Source organism: Hyposmocoma kahamanoa, unplaced genomic scaffold (genome assembly GCF_003589595.1).
Source record: "Hyposmocoma kahamanoa isolate Upper Pololo Valley unplaced genomic scaffold, ASM358959v1 86, whole genome shotgun sequence".
Classification (NCBI taxonomy): Eukaryota; Metazoa; Arthropoda; class Insecta; order Lepidoptera; family Cosmopterigidae; genus Hyposmocoma; species Hyposmocoma kahamanoa.
The window spans coordinates 18,956,974-18,982,089 of NW_020654289.1; the positions used below are offsets into that span (position 1 = coordinate 18,956,974).

A 25,116-nucleotide genomic window follows, 5' to 3' on the forward strand; every position below is an offset into this window, starting at 1 on the left:
CCTAAAGTTTAGAACACAGAGTTCAAAACATCTTTGTGTAATACAGTTTTCCGTCAGGAGCAGCAGATTGGTGATACTGGTATTGTTATGCTTGAGTGTGTGCGTTAAAAAACCAACATGATCAAAGTTTTGCGAAAATGGCACCTAAAGATTTATTCTTTGTTTTTGATACTTTGTTCTAAAAAAGTGACTTTTAAAATGAAAATTTTATCTGTCACCTCATGAACAATGATTTGTTGTGATTATTACTAACAATTCCCCAACAACAAGCACAACAGCTAATGTTTTCATTTTACAAGAAAATATCAAAAACAAGGAAAAATGATGGTTGATTCAGGAGGTGCTAAAGTGACTAACGGCGCCCTTAAATTAGTTGCTTATAGAATTATATATTACAGCAGCAGCCGCGTATTACGTGTTGCTTCACTAATTGTTACTGCAAAAGTGGCGCACACGTGTCACAACAGCGGCACTGCGACTGCGCTTCCAGATATTGTATGATAATTAATAGTGGCGAGGCTGCCCTAGTACCTAGTAGTAGACGGTGCCCTAAAGCCGGGTACTCATAAGCGAGCTGTAACTGTAACGTGACAGATAGAGTAACGAGCTTCTAGTTTGGTCGCGTGAAAGTCTTCACTCGCTAGAATAAATGCCTGGTTAGCATGTGGAGTAGAGAAACTAAAGCAGGAGGTAGATAGTCAGCACCCTTTATTCGGTCACAAACTCCCACCTGAACGACTAACAAGAGCTTTCTTCGACATACCACCGCTATGAAGGTAACCGTTGGGTTACCTTCATATGACGTGAGGTGCAAACCCTGGCAAGCCAAATTCGCTGCTCCTCTTCATTATATTACCCCAGCCGAGAGTATTCCCCCTGGGCACGAGTAGCAGTGGTGAGTATGGAAATCTTTGAATCGTCTCAGATCACGAGACGAGATCACCGATGTAGAGAAATGGGGATATATCAATTAGACTCAAAACCATTATGCTTGCAGATCCCCCACACAAAGTATGTCTCACTTGCTCTCATGGCCACTGTGACTGACCAGCTGCACCCGCGAACACCTGCTAAAGATAGGGGCATAGAGGTGGCTGCTTATAGAGCCAAATAAATAAAACACAGGTTTTTACTGGTTTTTAGCATTGACTCGACAAGAAGATCGTCAGCTCACTGCGAACCGCACGCGTTCTGCTCGCGAACCACGTACACACTATGATTTTGATAACATGTAATGATTACGATTACACCTCGCAAGTGAGTACCCGCCTTAATACACAGAGATTTTCATGGGCCAAAATATTCCAGAGACGACATTGGGTCAGAATACGATTAGTCGGTTTTGCACGCCAAATATGCTTTTTAAAATTATCTTTCTGATGCATTAGATGTTTTATTTGAGAACCCCATCAATATTTGATTTCACACTCAACCTCTTGAATTGACAAAAGTAATAGAACCTGACTGACGATTTTTGTGCTATGGTCAGTCAGACTGCACCCTTACTACAGAGGACTAGAAACAGCTCTAACACCAGTTAAGTTGTATTAGTAGCGTGCTTATAAAAAATTGCTTTGATTTTAGTTCATAATTACTAAGTACTAACAAAGTTTGTTTTTGGTGTATTATTAACAAATGGACATATTATGATGAAAATTACAATTATTACATTATTAGAATGATGTAGCAAATTTTATTTTAAATTCAATAACAAAGGAAATATAGATCGTTATGAACCTACCCAATAATGTTGAAATAGCATATTTAATTTGTTTCCGTTTGTACAGTCACATGTAGTTTATTATAAATAATTTGATTTTTATACCTTGATACAATTTTAAAAAATTTATTCACTTTCTGTTAGCCTTATGAATATTCTGAACAATAATAGACTTAAGACTAATTTGGTTAAAATGTAGTAATTAATTTATTATTAGCATTAACAGGTATTTAATGAATTTAATTCAACACTCAGTGGGGGATTCTTTGATACAAGGAAACAGTTTTTTGTCATTACAACAACATTTTTCTTTTTTTGGCGAGTTTGAGATGTGAGGGTATGAAAAGCTGCCCTTCGTCAAAATATTTGTCATAGACTAGTAAATTTTGCACTTAAGAAGACCTTCATATCAATTATCTGGTGGAAATAGTACCTACGTCACAAAATTTCCAATAGAGACTATGTAAGTATGCACACAATTTATTTTTATAACAGTAATTCATCAAGACTTAAAAGAATACTCCCTCACACTTCAATCTACACCTGAAGATATATAACTACAAGAACTTCAGTCCTATAAACATCTTGCTAAAACAAGCATTTCGTTTCAAACTTAACACTAAATGTATCAGTGATTACTTAAAAATCACTGCCCCATGCTTACCTCCGGTCATATAAAAACTACGTACCATGCCGAACTTAGTCTCTTGTTCCTTGAATTTGACATGTCACATTATTTAGCCACTGAAAATCACTATAATATCCTTAACTGCCAAAGTCACAGTTAAAACATCCGTCACTTATCAATCTTGAGCGTCACTTCAGTGTTTGGTAACCTGGTTGGCACTGTCACACGTTTACTTTTCACGTATGATGAGCACCTTCCGGAAGTCCCAGGATCATTCGGGCTCCGCGTACATGAATGAGAACTTATCGTGACTGGTGGGGGCGATCACGCGCGCCTCGATCAGGCACTGGACCACCCAGGTTGTGGACACGAGCGGAATGTTGTCTTGGTTTGCTTTGTTTTGCACCTAGAACATTAGGCGGAAATTTTGTAATTTATGGATTGAATGATTGAATGAACTGTGAATACTTGAAGAACCTGTGAGGGACCTTTTTCCATTCAATACCTACTGTTCAATTTGAGAACAAATTTCTTTCTTTCCTCCGTCACTAATATATTGTTTCGATTATACCAAGTAACGGGACGAACAAATCATGAACCTGGTGGTAAGCGACACGCCTCTCCATAACAGTTGCAGTGCCACTCAGAGCTTTAAATCACAAAGATCTGAGGGGCACAGCCACTGCACCCGTCACTCTAAGATATCAGTTGACGAGTCCCATGTGCCTGTAATTTCACCAGCACCCTTACCAGAACGCAGTGATGCTTACATTAGGGCTTGGCGGCAGAAATAGGTAAGATGGCAGTACTTCCCTGGTCGAACTATTTCACAATGGAGCTCTGCAGCTACTAAATTACATTATGGTAATGCGTTTTTAATTTGCACTCTGGAAACTGGGCTAAATTTGCTAGGACTAATATTTCATTCGATATAATTAACATCTATTTTGGAACAATTATAAAATATTATGAGATGAAAACATGGGTGATTGAATATAAATATACTAGTGGTGCATCTAACTTCGTCTGCGTAGAATAAGTACTTCGAGTAGCCTACTGTAATGTACTATACTAATTTTCATAGCTTTATTGGTTCTCTGTACAAACTTTCATCCACTATTTCACCCTTTTTAAGATTTATTTTTGTGCCAAAAAGTAGCCTACGTCCTACCCTTAATCCTTATCTATTTCCATATCCAAATTCATCAAAATTCACCAATTTTGCACCGCAAAATGCTACACGCTGCACCGCAGCAGTAGGCGTGGAAATGTGACAGATAGTTACTTTCGTAATTATAATATTAGCTGGGATGTATAGGCTTTATACCTCATGTGGACAATCCCACTCAGTGACCAGCGCAAGCGCCCCCGATGTATGCAGCTGCTCCTCATTAACCACTCTAGTATTAGCTCCTGCGAGTGTCATTACACGGTCCCAGAACTTGACGAATGTGTCCGCGTCGCCGCACAGTAGTATCAGCTTGTCTTTGAAGAACGATGTATTGCGTTTGCCTGATGGTGGCACCTGGAATGTTATTTTGCGTTGTTTTAGTAATTTATCGTTTATATCATACTTTTTATGAAGTAGCTACTATACGTTTAGTCTGCGGTTTAGTAACAGTCTAATACTGAGGATGATGCTAATGTATACCGCTCAAACTTATTGCTTTACGTTTATACGAGAGGTGGCTGAAAAGTAACCTACCTAAGTATGAAATAAACGACGACCATGGCTACTTTTTTTCATTATGAAATACAGATGAAATGTAAATAGGAAATGCACTTATTATATTTGTTAGACAGGGACGTAAAATAAGTTGTTGTTTAAAATTTTTTGTTCATGCAAAGCGAAACGTACCTAATAAACAAAATAGTGTCACTAAGTTTGAAAAAAAGAATAAATGACGAATGCATCACGATAGTGGCCTGTATTATTTTTAATTGAAAATAATCAAAAGAGATTACTTTTCACCTGCCCCTCGTATGTTTATTTATTTATTTTATTTATTTATTTGCATTCCATAATGTACATGACAGATGTTTTACATATATTGAGATCAAATTATGGACCCTGAACAGGGCACAGCAAATAGTAGAAGAGAGGACCTAGTCTCATAATTGTTACACTTACTAATATATAATTTGATATATACCAACGCCAACAGCTTTACTTCAGATACCAAATTTATCTTCTAAAAACTCTTTTACATTATAATAGCTTTTCTTTATGAGAAAATTCTTTAAGTTTTTAAAGAAAATCTTGTTATTTTGTTCATTATCTTGTCATGTATGTCGCAGCCGTACTTTATAAACCGCCGTATTACATTACGCCTAGATTATTAGCAAAACGGCAGTTTTCTGGGGGTCTACTCTCGATCTCCGACATCTTGATGAATGAACCTTTATCCATTAGTCTTTTGCAATAATCATATAAGTGTTTAGGGTCCTAATGGGACGTAAAATAAAAGTATATATATATCTATGTATAACTATAGGGCTGGTATATTCGCCGTTTCAATTATACAGCTTGGCTTGCAAATATGATATAATTATAGTAGGGTCGACCGGCTGTCGATAAGGCGAGAGATCATTTTTTTATTTAATATAAAAACCATAATTTAAAACTGTTAGAATATTGTAATTGTTTAATGATATTTCAGCTACGCATCGTTAGGATAAGTTCCAATACGAAGACTAATTTAAATTGTATTTAAAAGAGAATTTTGTGCTCTATCTTATGCTATTTAAAACGGATATATGACCACTTGTCATTTACCCGCGTTTTAATTTGTGGACGGTAGCGCTGCGCTGCTGCCGCTCGTAGCTAGGAGCGTAGCGGATCGAGGTTGTCTTAGTCTACCCCAGTTTAGTATTACTATAGACTAATGAATCAAGAAGACTGCTAATCCCCATATATCGAGTATATAACCAGAAATAGAGACGAAATAAGGGCCATCCATCCCTGGCAATTCATCAGACAAATGGGTCTTATATCATTTGTAAATATCAACTCTCGTTTGCGCTGATATCACAAAATAGAAAGCTGAAATAGTACAACGCCAACAACTGACCTGTGTGTACGTCTCCGTGTATTCCAAAAATATTGTGTATTTACTGTAATAAAGATAATATCTCTAACAATGTGTGGCTGTTCCATTCGGTGGTGTGGGATAAATAGCAAAACAAACACAGCATTACAAAACATACGGAATCACATTTCATCGGTAACTAAATATGTAATTTTGCAATTTTCATCCATTATACCAAAGCTCAAGTTAAATTGGTCGATTTCAAGTGAAACAATTTACGACACCCGTCAATTGTTTCGAATTCGTGCTGGCCAATCGGAACGAAGTTGTCATCGTAATGATTTGGCAGAATAGTTTTTTCAAATTAAATGACATTTCGTCTCTATTTCTGGTTATATACTCGATGTAATATACAAATCGTAACTCTGAAAATGGTCAAAATTCCGTCTTATATCTAGGTGGCGCTGATCAATAACCTGGAAGTAGTTTATATTATGTAAATGGTCATGGATAACAAATAATTCCAATTCCAAAAAGTCAGTTTTTTTCCTTGTAATATTATTCAAATATCAATAATTGAATAATGAGCTAAAATTATTTTCGGAACTTTGACAAATATGAGTGTCAATACATGACATTGAGTGTAAAGAATTAATTTATAAATAAACGCTTCCTAATATGGGTAGGTGACGCTAATCCTAAACGAAATAAAATAATAATTATCGGCACTATCCATAAAAATCTGTGTAATGAGCGCCATCTAGTTGATTTGTTTATTATCACTAGAAATTAGAATAGCTTTGATGAATTCCAGCAAACTGGCTGGAAGTTGCAGGAAGCTGGAAGACGTAGGTTCGAACCCAGCCGCATCAAAATAATTTTTTCTTAGTATTCGATCTTTATAATAATAATTATTACAAACTAGTGGAGTAATTTCACAAAAATAATTGAATATAATGGTGGTCAAACATTTTGTTGTGGCGTTACCATTGTGGCGTCAAATCGCGATGAAGGTAGTCGTCGACAGCGCAAGTGGGTAGACAGATATGTCTGCTCTTAAAGCTGTCATCTGCCGCGTCCAAACAACCCGTGACCATGGAGCGTGCAACCGTTCCGAAATATCGGGAAAATAAAAAGAAGTCATACCGTGGTAAGAAACCTGATATTAGTGATAATCATTTAGTGAATAACCACGAGTCTTAAAATCTATATATACACGATTTATTTATATCCGAAAAATACTTTTATTTCCTATGTGTGTCAATCACGAAAATCAAAGAACTCGATATACGAGACGTAGTTACGTACCCAGTTAACAAAGCAACCCTTCTGTATGGACCAGCCGGCAGGCAGCGCATATTGGTCAAAGTCCTCGACCCTGTTGTTGATGCAGCTCATGATCACCCAGGTGTGAGTGACGGCGCGGATGTCCGCCGCGAGACACTGGATGTACTTCGCGGTGAGGCACGGTCGCGGCGCTATAAGCTTGCAAACGGAGTACTTGTTCTTGGGAACGTCGTCGAAGTGACTGGAGAGAAAAAATATACATCAATTGTCATATTTTTGGAGCGACTGAGATCTGTGTTGCTTGACAGAGGTGTGCAAATTCAAATATTGTCTATGAATCGCTTAGATTATGGAAACTAAAGGACATGTTACGTTGACATATATAAATCAGACGTTATATGTATATGATGCATTTCGACGTCGAAAACATAAACATGTTATTGTCTTTGTTTAACTATTACGTGCCGTCTTAAGTCAAAAGATAGCATTACATTGGTCTGTGTCAAACACGGAAATCGAAAATACGTGTCCATTTCGCTGTACATGAAGTACATGATACCGTTGTCAAAGGGAAGTACATCAAATGTCAAAACAAATGATTTTCCAAATTTACTATTGAATTATTTGCATGTATTATAATTAAATTGGACAAAAATATTGACAGTGAGAATAATTAGGTATTAATAAAAATGCGACGCTGCAGCATTAAGGGATGTGTGGATGGGGAGGGATGGAGGGCTTTAGAAAAAGTGCGAATCAATGGAATGTTACATTGCACAGGCATGTGTTATCTTTTTGTCTGTAAATCACACTCACTTTAGATTGCCTGTTCGTTTGTGTATTTTTATGATTGTTGTTAACTATTATTTTGAGATAGTGTTGATCTTGTAAGCATACGTATTTTCGATATTCTGTTATTAAAACAATTCACTAATAGGTTTTTAATGTTTTATTATTATTATTTTTATTATATCAAGTTTTCTTCCTACAAATGAAAAAAGGAAGAAAGAATGGTTGGAAATCATAGGACTGCCGAATGTAAACGTTGGACCATCTTCATTTTGTTCGCTTCATTTTGAAGAGTCAAATTTTAACAGAACTTTGAATGTAACTAGATTACATGATAATGCTATTCCATCATTAGGTTTATTGATAAATAATTCTATGTTCAATTTAGATTATAATTCAAGTTAAGTTATAAGTTACCAGTTGTAATCTTGAAAATAAAATTTAAAAATAGTTTAAAAATGTGTGTTGACATTTATAATAATATACCAATCGAGATTAAATTATTAGACTTGTGTTTGTTTAGGCATACTTTGGTTACAGTAAACTATAGAAACAAAAAAAAAACAGTTTCAACATTCAAGCCATACATTTGCATGTCGATAATGACTTATCGATAGATTATGGTACAACGCTAAAGACATCCGCCATTTGTAACTTTCAAATTTTGGTTATATGCACGTTGATTCTGTAGTTAGGGCAGCTCCTTTTATTTTTTTTTCCATTCTCTAAGATTAATCGTCGCAATTGTGAATTATGAGTTTGACAAGACTTAAGATGTAAAGTGCTAAATTGAAAAGACTTCCCTAAAAAGAATTGCCAATTTTACCACAGTTATACGCTATAAAATTTAGCTTCAATAGAATGACAGGTGGGCGAAATTAAGACGACGTAAATTTAACGCACTTGTCATACACATTACATATTAATTAAACATTACAAAACAATATTTTGCACATTTACGGTACCACCTATTAACATATGGTAATTGAAATCCATAAATCATTAATACATTACTGTTGGGAGTTAATTCACAAAGCTAAGTTTAATAAGGGCCTTTGTTGAGCCTGATGACAACTACATTTACCACAAACGCAATGCTCAAGGTGTGGGTGTTACTAACAATTAACGCGCCAAATCCGAATATTGAAGGGTTTGTACTAGTTACGTATTTGCGTCGCATATTAATGGTTTAAATGGTAAGATAATGTACTAACTGACCTGAAAACAATTCCCCCACCGGCTTCCAGCTGTTCCTTCAAGCGCTCTTTATTGAAGGGGCGATCGGAGAACTCTAGGTCCTCAGTGTCTGTGCCAGCCATCGTTGAGGTGGTTTCACCGTCTTCTTCTGAAGAGTAATGCCGCGTTTCTTGGCTGGTTTGGAATTGTTGCTGAAATCCCAGACCGATATGGGTTATAGAAATACACAAATACCGTTTTTTATTATAGGCGAAATACAAACACAAACCACATAAAAATACGATACCAAAAGTGTGGGTCGGCAAATAATTGTATGATTACGCGTAGCTCTATTAACACCTACCGCGATTTGCCGTCGATGTAATATCGCCAACGTGTGGAGGAACCTGATAATATCAGCCACAACTTTTTTTTTTTTTATTGTGACTCGGCAAAATGACTGCACCGCGCCTGATGGAAAGTGCGTATACAGTCCAGAGATGAGAGTAACGGATGGAAAACACAAATATCTTCACTCCGTCACTATCATTTTGCCGATCTGGCCAAATGCTTCTTCACACTACGTTTCAAGGACCCGATGTTATAGAGGGGAGGGAATACATGCGCCGGGAGTTGGTTCCACAATTTGATGGTTCGGCATAAAAACGAATTGCCAAACTTTTTAGTGCGGGACGGTATTGAACTACCATTGTGTCTGCGCAACCACTCGTGATCACAGTGAAGTTTAACTAAATTCGGCAGGACCATTTTTAAATTGAAACGTTTTTTACCGGCTGTGCTGCGGTTTCCAAGTTTGGTATTGCATGAAATTTTTGCGGGTTGCAAGTATAAGCCAATTCGAAGCGGGATGTTATAATCTCAGTACAGAGTACTAAAAAAACCGACCACAAAAGTATGTCAAATTACATCTATTTGCCAAGTTTTATTATAATATCACTAACCCCCAGTTCGCCACTATACAGGACTTGACACAGGAGATAATCAAAATCGGTTCTCACTACTCAAAGTATATTGAGAGAGAAAAATGCCTTGAATTGGAGAATAGCAAAACCAACAATTAAAATAATTGCTCCTTAAGTAAAATTTAGGCGCTATTTATAAAAATGAATGTTCATGCGTGATCAGCTACCCTTAGAGGTGGACGATTTTCTTCAAAATAAAATGGGACCACTATGGAGGTACCCTCTTTCCAACAAAAAAGAATCATGAAAATCGGTTCACAAATACCGGAGGTATCGCGTAACATACATACAAAAAACATACAGTCGAATTGAGAACCTCCTCCTTTTTTGAAGTCGGTTAAAAAGTGCAATAATATCGCATGTTGACATCAATAGTGTCATACTAAAAATTCAAATATCAGGAAATTTCGTACGAGCTTCGCGCAAATAAGTACAAATTTGGAAAAGCGAGACATTCGCTAAGTGACGATACTGGGATCTACTCTCCTTTTCTGTCCAACATACGTCCGAAACAATTACTGTAAGTAATGTAATATTTGACCAAAATCCAAAGTTAATGTCGAGTATGAAGCTTCATTCGCATCATGCGTCTGATAATTTGGTCGAGTGTTACTTATTTGACAGTACCTACTTGTTTCTGTCGGATGTCAGACGGAGTACGGGAGTAGACTCCCTGTTGCAGTGGTTGATAACTTACTTTATCTATCTTGATAACTTATTTTAGGTCACCTATCAGTAAACTCAAACTCAAACTCAAAATAATCTTTATTTCATAGGTAAGCATTATTACACTTGAAATCGTCACAATGGTTAAACTCTACCGCTCATTCGTAAGGCAGATTCCCCTGAGAAGAATGAGCAAGAAACTCTAGGGGTTGCTCTTTGTAAATAACATTTACAATATTTTTTTTTTTTTTATTTGAAACATCAGAGATCGAGACTACCTCCATGAGCTAAACGGGTTACTACCACGGATTTTTGTCATCCAAGTACGCAGAAGTTGTATAATAAACTTTAGTATAAAGTTTTTGTTTCACTATAGTTTTAAACCTCGAGAAAGGCAAATTTTGTATATCAACCGGAATCTCGTTATAGAAGCGTATACATTGCCCCTTAAATGATTTTTTGACTTTGTGAAGACGACTATCAAGAAAAGCTAGTTTATTTCTATTCCTCGTATTAATGTTATGTCTGTCACTATTTTTCATAAATAAATTACTATTCCTTTTAACATAAATTACATTTTCATAAATGTACTGTGAGGCTAGTGTAAGAATGTTAATTTCCTTAAACTTATCTCTCAAAGATACTTTGGGGCCCAGATTGTAAATTGCCCTAACTGCACGTTTCTGCAGGACAAAGATTCTATTGATATCGGCGGCATTACCCCAAAGCAAAATGCCGTATGTCATTAGACTGTGAAAGTAACTGAAGTAAACCAATCTAGCGGTTTCGACGTCTGAAAGTTTCCTTATTTTTTTAATCGCGTACACTGCAGAGCCGAGCCGTTTTGATAACTTACTTATATGGGGACCCCATTGCAATTTAGCATCTAACGTTATACCTAGAAATACAACTGTATCCACAAGATTCAATTTTTCGTTTCTAACTACAATGTTTGTAACCGTCTCTCTAACATTGGGTAATGTAAATTTCACACAATTTGTTTTTTTCTCATTAAGAAGTAGGTTATTAACAGCAAACCAATCAACTACTTTAGATATAGCATTGTTCACATCGTCATAGGAACATTGGTGCCTTTTAACTTTAAATAATAAGGAAGTATCATCAGCAAACAATACTATCTCATGTTTTATACTCTCCATAAGGCTAGGTAAGTCATTAATATAAACTAAAAATAAAAATGGGCCTAGAATTGAACCTTGAGGGACACCCATGCTAATTGCAGATCCTGACGATCTCGTACCGTTAACATCGACCCTCTGTACCCTACCACGCAAATACGATTTAAGAAGGTCGAGATCACGTCCCGCCACACCATAATGGCGAAGTTTCCTGACCAGTGTATCATGGTGCACACAATCAAAAGCTTTGGAAAGGTCACAGAATACACCAATAGCATCATGTGAAACTTCCCATGCATCAAATATATGATTAATCAACTCGACACCAGCAACGGTTGTAGAGCGACCCCGAGTGAAACCAAATTGCTTAGGAGACATTAAGTAATTACTGTAAAAATGTGCACACATCTGATTTAGAATAATTTTTTCAAATATTTTACTGAGAGTTGGTAGTATTGATATAGGTCTGAAATTGGTGGGGTCAGAAATACTACCAGATTTGAAAAGTGGAATAACTTTACTTTGCTTCATGAGGTCAGGAAAGACACCATCATCAACACATTTATTAAAGACACAGGCCAAATAAGGCGCAATACAATCAACTATAGAACTAATAACTCTGACTGAAAGACCATCAAGATCAGCTGTATTTTTTATGTTTATAGACTTAAAGGCTTTAACAATATCGTTTGGAAATACATGACGGAACCTTAAATTAGTGATACTAACTGCATTATTTTCTTTTAGTAAGGATTCAGCGGCGGTGGGAGATGAATTTAACGACTTAGTAGTCAAAATTGGAATGTCAGTAAGTCCGAAATGACATTTTCCAGAAATAACGTTTGCTCGAATTTTCATAACTTCGAATGTAATTTTGAGTGGAAAATGTTTTTTCTTTTAAACCTAACTTAACCTAACCTAGCCGAGCCTAATCGTGTCTTTGCGATAAACATCCAACATATCCTGAAACAACAACGGTATCGTTATAATTCGGTTTTCAGTATAATGAAAATTCGAACAAACGTTATTTCGGAAAAAACTTAGTCATAATTGTTTGACTGGGAGAAAGTGTGTAGCTAAAATTATATCATACAGGTAATTGTTTCGGACAGGAAACGAGAGTATAAGGCCAGTTTTGATCGTGCAATATGTAATTTAACAGGTTTTTATCGTGTACCTTTTTAATATTAATAATCAAGATAATGGCAGCAAAGTATAAAAATTACAATTTAATGCGACTGACGTTTCCGTAGCAAAAAAAACGCTGGACGTGGTGCGAAGTCGGTAAGGCCCAGATGCACAGAGGGCGCTAGAACGACGAGTCCCGGATTCGATTCTCGGTAGGAGCAATTAGAGTAACAAATTTTTCTCGGAGTTAATTATAATAACATGCCAGACAACCACAGCAATTGCCTGGTCTAAAACTGGGGAATTCCTTGTACCACGAATACCAGTGTAACGGAATTCACTGTGAGGCACTTCCTAGACCACCCAGGCAAGAGCCCATTTAGAAAAAAATATTTTCCAAATTGGTCCTACCGGGAACTGAACCAGAGACGTCCTCATTCAGTGCCCTCTATTTCGTTAATAGTAATTTCCTGTACCCGCGTAATAAAAAAATGACGAATTCATAAAAACCAGTAGTGAAGCTGCTTACTTTGTCCGAGCGCGAGCGCCTTGGCGGTTCAGTGCAGGTCAACAAGAAATGGAGTCCAGCGAACAGCTTGCTGTCCCCACTAGGTATGGGGCCCAGTTTGGACACCGTGTCCTCGTCGTTTTCAAACTTTGTCAGTTTCGAGTTTTTCTTGCCGATGTTTTGCTTCGCGGCTCCTTTCAATTGCAGAGGGCCGGCTGAAAATGTTTTAAATATATTTATATTAAGCAAAATAGACTCGATTGATTCCAATCTCACCGATGTTGAGCGAAGATGTGACCGACGATGGTGCGGGTTTAAACAAAAGCCTAATCACGCTAGCCATGAATAAACTCTAGATTGTAATTTACGAAAAAGTTGAAAATGCTTTTCTGGCACGCAGAGGTCTAGGGTTGGATTCCCGGGCTGGGAGAAAGATAAATAAATCTATTCTGTATAAAAATTTAACCAAAATTCATGAACATTATTAAATAACCTTTTATTTACATATATGCGCCAGATTATATGTTTACATAACTTTAATTAAGGTTAGTAGTGCAAGTTAATCAAGGTGATACCTAAACTAAGTAAAATTGTTTACTTGTATCTTAGGTATCCATATACTCGTATTTGTATGGCTTACATTTATTTCTCTCGTGACTTTTGGTGTAACTGTGGTTGTCTACGTGTGAGTTTATGGCATCCACGATACAGGGTTGTCCCTAGTGCGGGGCTATGAGTGTGTTGTGTTACATTATTATTAATTTACAATATATTGTTACGGAATAATATGATCGTCATTAATATAAACAATAATATACTCCCGGACAAATAATTCGAGCCACCTCGCATTTTTGTCGTAAATGGCTAGAATACAAAAATTGTGTTATCATCGAAGAAAAAGCTTTCCCCCGGTTTTGCAAATCCAAATTCCCAACAAGGTCTATGGAGAAAAGAAATTTAGTATATTAGCTTCAAATTTGTATAATACTTTTTGATTAATGAAACATTGTTTAAGCTTAGGGCACTTAATACTGAAAATGAGTGGTGGCTCGAATTATGTGTCCGGCAGTGTATAAATAGTGCACTTAAAAAAATATATAAATTAACAAAATAATGTCGAAATACAATAACATCAAATAAAAATAAAATTACAATTTCTTCCAAAGAAATCATCTACACTGTAATTATCCAAACAAAATTGTCCAATAACACCATGTAACACGATTTTTGTTTCTGGGTTAACAATACTATTTTCTAATTAGTTCTAACGTAAAAACATGAAAAAACTTTGCTTTTGTAGTCAGTACAACCAAAAGTTGAAAATTTCTTATATATAAAATTATTATAGGCACTTTTTTCTGTTTTTTTAAACGGACACCTGGGCTCCGTCACTCGCTCAAGGTTATGCGATATACCGCTGAGTGCGCAACTAACGTCATACAAGTCTTTTATATAAAAGCATTCGGCTCCACACGAGTGCACACGGCGCGCAACGTTATTTTAACCTCTCTGAGCGCGTGCTTAGGTTTCTTTTTCCTCGTAGTGAGCGCCTGGTGTCATTAGTCAGACTATCGCAAACAGTGAAATTATTTAGTAGGCTATTGTAGCGTAGGTATTTTCGATTTTCGATGAGAGTGATGTATCTATTACGTAGTAACTAATAGGTAATCTGTGCCAATACTGTCAAACCAGAAATAGACTCTTGTTGAAAATTTGTTACATAGTGTAATCTCCAATCAATCAGTATTCATGCTTTCTTAAACTTGAAGTATTTTCAGCACATTGAATCTTAAAACTTTCTAGTTTTCACTAGGTTCACAGACTGTCGCGATGGTGCAATTTCTATATAAAATTATTAACTATGTCACTGCATGCACGTGGTCTAATTATTATGGTGTAGTGTTTTCTTTTTTTAACAAGGACAAGTGGAAAAAATAATAGTGTGTGGTGAAGATATTCATCATCATTATTATCAAGAAAACAAAAACAATGGAAATGCATTATGCCACGATCACTATCAGAACCGCTATCGCCAAAAGTCTCACAATCGTTATTATATATATTACGAAATCTTGATAACGATTGGTCGTAATTTCTGATTTAAAAAGATGTAACAAATTCTGGACTGTAGTATCACTAACATAATATAAACTTTACCTTGTTGGTATATAGTTGAAAATTCAGTACCTATTATTGCAAGTTACGTTTTGATTTTATATTGAAATTTCATTCAATGTGCTGCCGTCTAACAGCAATAGCTGGATGACTATGAGACGACGAACGATTAACGCCTATTATCGTCGAAGTCGAAGATGAGAAAATGGAGACATATATGTGACGATGTGACCTACTTACATCGTCATCTCCCCCTTTTTATCAACTTTTCTCTGGTTGCTGGCTGCTGTTTTCAAATTTTAAATCGTTCTTTAATTCTCTGCGTCTAATTTTGATCATTTTACCAGTTCTCAACGTAATCATGTGCCAATTTTAATACCAATCTGTAACACAACTTTTTTCTTTTCATTTAATTATGAATAAATTTTTGTGGACCAAAGTATCCTATTGTATTGCCGTGATCCTAGTCACGGCTCGTTAGCAGTTTACAAACTTGACACATACATATATATAGCGCACAAAATAATTTCCTCGATTTTTGAGGTTTTGCGCGAGATAATTAACACAACCATAACGTATAAAGCGAAAATGGCGGAGTCAAGTATGCGGAACTTCGCGCATACTGGTGGCCCACGTGTCACGCCCACTAACTATTTCTAACGTCCCATTGCTAGGCATGGGTCTTTCTTCAAATATCCAACCACCTGGTTATGATTTTCCGTACCTTTGACACCATCGATCTTCCTGGGCGTCCTCTGCACCTCTGGCTCGACCCCCGCAACCTCCTCGAGTCTCACCGGCGGCGCCGAGTTGCTGCTTTCGCTCATCTCGCTGCTCTCGCTGGCCAGCCGCTTGCGGCTCACTGGAGTGCTTTTGCTTTTAACTCCTGACGATTTTAATTGGAACAAACTTCTTTAACCAAAAAACTATGGACCGTAAGTAAAAGTTAATGACAAACAACACTGCAGTTATCCATAATATACAAATGTAAATGTCCCCTTTAGTAAAGCTTCAAGTTCTTGGGTAAGTATCACAGTGGCCGTAGCATGGCAGTATGTCACATGCAATGTGTGATAGATCTCTCTGTGACATATTTATTCAGTTGATAAAGCCGTGTTGCCATTATTAAAATTTATTTTTTCTATTGCGAATACTGACTCGGTAAGATACCGCACTAGTCATTCGATCTTTTGTTTATTTGGTAATGAACTATTGTTACACATTTTGAAAAACAAAGATAACGATATGAAGTTGCGTATATAGCTATCTTTGTCGTTTAATCATCACAGTGAAAACGACGAAACAAAAAATGTAGTTCCAGTTTATACATATTTTACGTTATATTAGTTACGTTATACTATAGTTTTACGTTATATTATCTAATTACTCTCATGTATTGAACTGTATTTAAATGTTCTCACCTTTTTCCAATCATTTATATGATATATCAATATGTTGGTTTTTATTATTTTTTTTCGTTCTCGTTTGTCGCGCTCAATTTTTACAATTATAACATTACTGTGCAGAACTGTCAAAATGTTTTAAAATCAGCTGTGACTTTGCGGTCATTCTTTTGCAGCCATTGGTCGAGTCGCTTGCGAAGCGACAAAAATGTGACGTCACGGTGCACGCCATGTTAGCTACAGTGATAACATTTTAAAATGGCGGTTCATTCAATCACTCTAATTTGATAGCTAAATATGGATACAATACCTTTATCGCGGCGGCATGCTACGGGGGCTATTCTACTTATTTATATTGTAATGCAGCTGTGTTACACATATATTGAAAGGTAGGGAGAGTCAGCGTAATCATAGGTGCAACAGACCTAGGATCTTCTGGGCGTCTAAAGCTCCAGGCAGAATTACCTGTTTTATTGAGATATCAATTTGAAAGTCTATACCTGAGGTGGAAGCCTTGGGACTCTTGGGCGAAGCGACGCGTTTCCGTGCACTCGAACTGTTTTTGTCGCGACTGCGCGCGCTGCGGGGCCCCTAAGGATAACAATAACTTGTTAATTAAAAGGAGTTGACCCTTTCAGTCGGCATCATAAAACTAGAGGATTTTTTTCTCATTAATTTGCTTCCATTCCCAGATGAGACAAGTAACTTGTTAAAGATCTTGTAATGCAGTATTACTTACTTTTAAAAATATTTATTTATTAATTCATATACATCAGGCAGCTATGACCCACATAGTTATACCGTAAGGACTAACACAATAATTTTTCTCGACTTCTACACCATATAGAAAAAACTGATACCCTTATAACCAATACCTGTATAAACTGATACCTGTATAATATTATCCAAGTCTAGTTCCCTATTCTGTCGGCGGCGGGGCGTGACCGGCGCGGCTGGAGACCGCGGTCTGGCAGATTCTTTAATAGAGCGCGCTTGGTCTTCCGTCAAGTACAACTCACTCGCTGTTACCAATACTAAGGTGTCCCTGAAATTTAATTTCAGTCATTCATCGTAAAGAGATGTGAAAGTCAAATAATCATTTATTCCATAGGTAACATTTTTACACTCGAAAACGTCATTTTTTAAAACTACTTGTTAAGCTACTGCTCATTCACTACGCTGACCTCCCAGAGAAGAACGAGCAAGAAACTCTAGGGATTGCTCTTTTCAAATAATCTTAAATGCTATGGAATACACTATGAATCATAATTGTGTGAAATCTAGACTCTTTTGTCTTTCCACACTTCTTTATCTAAAATATACTCATCAATTTTGTAATATGACTTTTCAATTAAAATTAAAATCGAATAAAAAGAGGATTGCTCTAAGGCCGGTCAAGATCTGCTGTGTCGCATCACATCAGTTTAGTATGGTTAGGCTTTCATAAAAAATCAACAGGATAGCTAAGTTTGATTCAAGGATATTTGTAAATTCAAAACTTACCCGTCAGTCGTACATCTGTAAGTAACAGTTCCGTTGTCATTCTCCTCCACACCAAGTACTAAACCTGGTTCATAGTTCTGGTCTTCATCCACCAGGGCATAAACGGACTGCCCTTGCAACGGCAGCTGTTTCGTGTCACCAAAGATAATAAAGTCGTCAAGCAGGATTTTACTCTGCCCATCATCAAACTTGATCAGGTATTTGTTGGGCTCAGTAATTTCTAAAACTCGACCAGAGTAGTATCGCTTGTCTACCCATTTGGCTAACACAACGGTGTCGGGAGGATATCCAGGGTACTCGAGTTTCAATACTGGTTTCTCGACAGGGGTGGCAGGCCTCGGGGATGTTGGCCTTTTCTTTTGCTTCAGTTTGCTGACAGATTTTGGAGTAGCAACTAAAGATGACAACGGTTTTTCGTCTTTAGGTGATTTTACTGGCGAAACTTTGCCATTTTCACCATTTGTTGGCACCATTTCAGGAGAATTCATACCATGCATATATTCGGGCTCTTCGTGTTGCGTAGGCAAAATGGCTCGTTTGGTTTTTCCCGCCAAATGCCGCCGGCCTCTTACTTTGGTCTTCTTCAAAGAGCTTTTAGGAGTAGCCTTGTCGCATTTGCTGACTTCTTCAGGACTAGCATTGCCATTACTTAGAGTTGAACCATCGCTCATCGATGTCTGAATACCAACAGAAATCTTCTCGTCATTTATCGATCGATTTGCTTCATCGACTGATGTTTCTCTGATATGCGAAAAAATGTCTTGCAGCTTCTTCATTAAGGCATCATATCCCTTTACAGACACGGTAGGATTCGAAGAGACAGATTTTCGAGGTGGTTGTGGTACAACGAATGCACCATCGCTGGTTCGGTTGCTGCTTGAAGTGGAAGAGGAACTAACGGTGGAAGCAAATGATGTTCTATTTGGCAAATTGATCATTCCCCCACTGGTAACGCTTGAAGGAGAGTTGCCAACAGAAACATCAGCCAAGTATGGATCTATTGTAAATCTTTTGGATATTCTTTGGTACTCCTTGCAAATATCTTGACCAAGATCATTATCAGTCCTCACCACGACCAAAGATAGAAACTCGCAATCCTCATTGTGACTAACATGGACATCGAAAACTGGGATTTGTGGAGTATTGATTGGCAGTGAATGACCATTTTGTAAAGGAGATATTGTAGAAGGGGTGGTGGTGTTGCTCACTCTAAATGACTCGTTTTTACCCTTTTTCTCTTTCTTGTTGGCAAACTTCGCCATATCAGGAGTGCCGTCGCTATCTTCGGCGGCATCACGTTTAGGTTCAAGCTCAGTTGGCGTGGAAGAGTTGCCATTTGATAATTTTGATATCAACTTCGAGGCGACAGTAGGAACATGATCTGGACTGTCTAAGTTTACAGAACAAACACTATCAGTACTCTCTTGGTCGGTTGTTTTACCTTTGTAATCTGTTGGTCGAGGTTGTGACAAGTTACTGCTTTGATCAGAGTAGTTATACCCTTCACTCCTCGTTTCATGGATCTTACCAGGATTAAGGGCGTCTTCTCTATCTTTGACTAGAACAGGATCACTGCTGTGGATAGGATTATGAACATTGACCTTATCGTCAATGGTATCGTCATCCGGTGATGGCGATAAAACAAGACACAAGTTCTGGGAATCATTAAGCTCTGATCCGCTTTCCTCGGCAATAATTTCTGGTAGTTTTTTAAGTGGAATTTCTTTGACTGTTTCGGTGTGTTGAGAGCTATCAGAGATGACTATAACCTCAGAAGAGGAAGATGTATCTTTGGCAGGAGTTTTGCGAGGAGTCTTACGAGTTTTGGTTATGTCTGCACTGGCTGATCTGGATTTGGGTGTTCTCGGTGGTTTGGGTTTGGACAATTCGGCGCTGTTGCTCCGTTTTGCTGGACGATTTGGACTGGATCTCACTGGAGTTCGTACACGTGAGGTTGATGGTACGGCCAAATCAGTTTTTAGTTTAACACTGGTTATTTTCGAAACCTCTTCATCCAAGCTTTGGCTGGAAACAGTGAATTCATCATCGTAGAGATCGAGTTTTTGGACTTTCGCGGTGCTGTCGATAGGTTCATCAGAAAGTTTTCTTTTGCTTGACCGGTCATCTGAAATTATGTTCGTTTTACACTTAATTTTGTAGTATTTTTAGCTGGAAAGACAATCTGAAAATGTTTTATAGAAAGATTCTAATACAGTTACGAAACATAGTATAAAAGTATTACCTTTTATTCCCAATGATAATTCTTTGCTGTCATCGGACACATTGATGATGTCCTAGAAAACAGAAATGATAATGGTTGATGATATTTCTGATATAATATACAAAATCATTATACATGCAATAATTGACAAATTATGCAGGCGTGTTGTCAATGATGGTATTGCTTTAACCAGAGACAAGTGAGACATCTTTACATATATTATCTTGTTGTCAGCATCTATGGCACTCATGAGTAGGTACAGACTAGTCCTATGTGTAACTACTACTAACAATATAGACATTTTTTTTAATTATTCACATGTATTAATGTTTCACAACACTAACTTCATTCTTATGCAAGTCTTCTTCGGGCTCGTAGATTGGACTCTCTGGGAAGAGCATCTGAGATGTATTGCCGTTTGTTTTCATCGGCTCACAGTCACCAGCACCTGAATTTTTAATTAAAAGCATGCCTGTATTAATAACTTTCTACATTTCAAGTAACATAAAATGTGAGCCAGATGAGAAAGATGGAGGATAGGCTCATTTGAAAAAAAAAAAGTAGGTGCCACATGTTTTGGCAAAAATCAAGTCATAATGATTATACAAAAAGCCCATGTTAATGCTCAGGCCACACAGAGGCTGCTGCGGAACTGCAGGAACTTTTGTAATGTACGAGTTTATATGAACCCTGCGACAGTGATACAAGCGGCCGCACTTTCGCTCATACATTAAAAAATTCCCGCGCCCGCAACGCTTCTGCGACCGCCTCAGTGAGGCCAGAGCATTAGAGAATCAGTTTCGTGATTTATTTTAATAACATAATTGATTAATTGTGTATTGTGTATTGGTACAAGTAAATATAAAACAGACATTTTGTAATGCTATGCTTCTTTGCGTGTGATCAGAGTTGAAATCAATGCAAACTGATTTCAACATTTCCCTGACCTAATATCCAACACATGCATACTTTACTTTTATACTTCGATTTTTTTTTTGTTTATGTGTGTGAAAATGGTTCTTTACTTTTGCACCTCCAAAATACTTAATGAAATAAAGTCCAAAAAAACTGATCATAAATTAAGAACTATGTAACATGCTGCAGTCTCAGTGACCTTGTAAACATTACAATTTAACTTGAGATTTTATAGTTATACATATCAAGTGATTATTTAAATTTGGGCACAATCCAAATTAGCATTTATTGCATAAAAAATAAGGTCTTCTTTTGCACTTTTTATCAGGTAAGTACAAGCCATTCTTATTTCAAATATACGTCAAAATGGACAGAAAACATTCCGTTTAATTCATTTCTGTCCACAGCATAAGGATTCAGTCAATTACATTTCATAAAAATACTTCAACTTTCTCCAACAAGGTATAACCTAAAAAACCACATACAAACTAATAACAACTGTATAGGGCACTGATTAAGAGCTACAACGCAATGTCAGCATATAACATCAATAATTTTATCATTTTAAAAGGTTGTTTAAATCAGAAAGACAAAAATGAAGAAATAAATACCAATAAAATGTAAATGTTGCAATGATGAAAACGCTATAATAAATAGAAAGTCATTAAACAACATAATACAGGAAGAGTTAGTCGTATTGATGTTTGGGTTATAACACGACCAAATGAAGGTTGAATTGGAACATTAAGCATAAGTTACCAACTGTTGCGATATTATATGCGAGTATTTGAAGAGTTGTCAATATATATTAAACAAGTCCTAATATTTCGCTTCAATAAAATTCAAGTCTTTACTATAAAAATAGAAATATCACAGAAATCTGTTCCAATCTAAATGGTTACTTGAGTTTCAATATAACATGGTCGGATAATAGCAATATACGTCAAACGAGACCGTGACTTATCGAATGCGATAATTATGGAAATATGCTACGAACCCTTTTCCTGATTATCCGAATCCATTTTGGTATTAACTGAGCTGGATCCTTCCAAACTAAGACAAAGAACTTGAACGTATTTCCAGGAAAACTGGCGAAGATTATCACATCAGCATCTGTCACTTATTTGGGCGCAAATACAAACATTTTTATTGGTAAACAAAATAGGAACACCTTGGGATAGTAATAGGATATTTGTGGCAGTAAGGAATATTAACAGAACACTTGCTAATTACTCGGAAATTACAATTTTGTACAAAATTGCAAAAACCGAGCAAAGAGGCCGCTTGTTGATTTGGCCAGTGTTGCCATTAAATATATATCAAACTTTCCTTTTCCTACCAAATGATTAAACTCACTTATACTTTGTAATTGTATTCAAAGCCGAGTTACAGTTTATCAAAATATTTATGATATTTCTTTGAAACGTCAATCTTGCACCTAAAATATTTTTAAGCAATTTCTCATTTCAATTTAAAAGTGTTAGTTCTTTGTTTTGTGGCAACACTTATTTGGCTGCGTATAAATTGGCGGAAAATTATAAAACCATAGTTTTTGATAACACTGTCTTGTTGGTTTCGCAGTTAACGTTAAGTTCGCAGTTAGTAAAGTTATTCAGTTAATTACAAAAATGAGCTCTTCTCGAGGCTTAAGATTACTAAAAGCTATTCAGACTTATGTTAAAACAAAGCCTAATAAATTTGATACCAGTATGCTGTTCAGTAAAGTAATTTTTCGTTGTAAAATCATTGACTATGTTAAAATTAAACAAGAAGGTGAGAATGTTAAATAATATTTTTTTTAGATTCAATTTCAGTCAGCATGTGAAGGCAAGATCATTGGAGTATTTACTGTAGAAGAAAACATGTGCAACAATATGGATGCTTTGCATGGCGGATACATATGTTCAATAATGGACGCGGTAACAACTTATGCACAGATGTCCAACAAAAATGGACGATTAAGTTGGACCACTGATGTTCAAGCCAAGTAATCACATGCTTTTTTTTATTTAGTTATAACTTCACTATTTAAAAGTACCTAAGATTTCGTTTGTTAATAACATTTTTTTGTGTATGTAACCCTTTAACTTTGATATTTTCGATGATTCTTTTTTTGTTAGAGAGGGAGTACCTATATACCTCTACCTCAATAGTGGTCCCGTTAAAATTTGAAGAAAATATTAAAACCTCTAAAAGGCTAATTTTCAGTCACTTTCCGATAATCGATTTCAGTAATTCCACAAACATTAAAGGTCGATTTTTTTATTATAAAAAGCTTATAATTTTAATATTAGTGAAGGAATAGTTTTTTATTGTACCGAAAAAAGGTAAAATACGTGTTCAATGTTTGGCCATTTTGTCTGGAACAGAATAAAGAAGAAAATATTTTCAAACTTTGTAATATAAATTTTAAAAAAATTGGAGATTGCCTCATAGACTGCAATGAAAGAGGAAGTTATAAATTCAAAAACCAGTTTTGTATATTGGGAAAAAAGAGGAGTATCTACATATTACACTAAATACCTAAATACTTTTTTGTGTCGATTATTATTGTTAACCAAGCTGATCGTATTTTCCTAAATTGTAAAAATAAAAAAACATCAACTGAGTAGAATACTTTAAAGAATTATTTGAAAATTAAGCGTTCTGAGTCTTTGAAGACAAGTTTCGCAATTTTTTATAAAATGGCAAAACAAGGTGCGGCAAGTTATAACTAAACGCATCAAAAGGTATTAATATTATTATTATTTAAGTTTTTTCTTCGCCAGATTCCTAAAATCAGCCAGACTAGGCGACCGTATAGTAGTTGAGACGACACCCCTAACAAACGGTTCACATTCAGTAATGGAGGCTACACTACGGAATGAGGCAACAGGGTCTTTAATCGCAAAAGGAACAGTTACTTTGGTAGCAGGCGCTGAGAAATTTCAACATAAGGCCAAGGATGTTATTAAGTTTGATGTTTATGAAGAAGATTAAATGGAAATGTAGAACGAATACCTAAAATGGGAGGGGCGAAAGGTAGGGAAGGGAACTTATTATTAAAAAATTGAAACTGCAATTGTTACTAAAATGATCTAAAATATGCTGCAAATAAAGTGTTCTTGCAGTACTGCAAAATTATAATGAATATGATTATGATTGCAACAAAGACTTTTATTTAAATTATTTATGTTGATAGTCAGGATTGTTCCCATCTGATTCCCTATAACTGATCCATCGCCAGTTCCAAATTCGAAATTATTCCCTCCATATTTTGCAACTCCCAACGGATCACCTCATTATATTTGTAAGGTAAGTACAGTCAAAAGAAAAAGAAGTTTTAAAATCAAATATTCCTTTATTGAGCAATCGTAACTAAACATTATAATTATCATAGGGAAACAATTTTTTTTTGTGACAGGTGATTAACATGGACATTATATTGCAAATACTATACTAGTACAGATACCTAATTTCATACAAAGAAATGTCGCACTCGTAACTCCGCTTATTCGGACGCTTATTTTGATTCATAATGCTAAATGCACGTTGCCATTGTAATAATATTGGAAAAGGCCAACGGATGGCAGTTATAACATTTTTGTCAAGGTTCAGGCGTTCATTATATATAATAAAATCGTAAAGAAGTTGAATCTGTACTTTTTTATTTTAAAATAATACATAACATTATTTCGTTTCGAGAACAAATTCATATAAATGCCATCTACACAATTTATTGTAAACTAACAAATCAAAATGTATATCATTGAAAAACCTAGAAAATTAGATGTGTTATCCCTTCACCGACAGTTTACTGTTTTCACCAATAATTGTCATGGTTGTAAATGAATTTCATTTTAACGTTAAAAAAATGTTGTTTAAGTTTTAGTTTTGATTTTTTTTACATTTTATACATCTTGCTTA

General features: G+C 36.1%; 2 protein-coding genes across 3 annotated transcripts; one reads left to right on the plus strand and one right to left on the minus strand.

Annotated features, from left to right (window-relative positions):
- Window positions 1-2,430: 2,430 nt before the first annotated feature.
- On the minus strand, window positions 2,431-22,487 carry LOC113234733. Of its 2 annotated transcripts, none has more exons than XM_026470197.1 (12): window positions 22,208-22,487; window positions 20,640-20,743; window positions 20,317-20,368; window positions 18,075-20,199; window positions 17,463-17,616; window positions 17,072-17,162; window positions 15,893-16,030; window positions 13,075-13,268; window positions 8,672-8,841; window positions 6,686-6,905; window positions 3,676-3,873; window positions 2,431-2,754 (listed from the first exon to the last, which is right to left on the minus strand). In XM_026470197.1, exons 1-12 carry the CDS (start codon window positions 22,230-22,232, stop codon window positions 2,620-2,622), a joined length of 3,606 nt encoding a protein of 1,201 aa, XP_026325982.1. In that variant the 5' UTR covers window positions 22,233-22,487; the 3' UTR covers window positions 2,431-2,619. The 2 variants fall into 2 exon arrangements, with proteins under 2 accessions (XP_026325982.1, XP_026325981.1); XM_026470196.1 differs by having other exon boundaries at window positions 15,893-16,054.
- Window positions 22,488-22,900: 413 nt separating this feature from the next.
- LOC113234937 lies at window positions 22,901-24,201 on the plus strand. The gene is made up of 3 exons (XM_026470458.1): window positions 22,901-22,934; window positions 23,013-23,197; window positions 23,979-24,201. Exons 1-3 carry the CDS (start codon window positions 22,920-22,922, stop codon window positions 24,187-24,189), a joined length of 411 nt encoding a protein of 136 aa, XP_026326243.1. The 5' UTR covers window positions 22,901-22,919; the 3' UTR covers window positions 24,190-24,201.
- The last annotated feature ends 915 nt before the right edge of the window (window positions 24,202-25,116 follow it).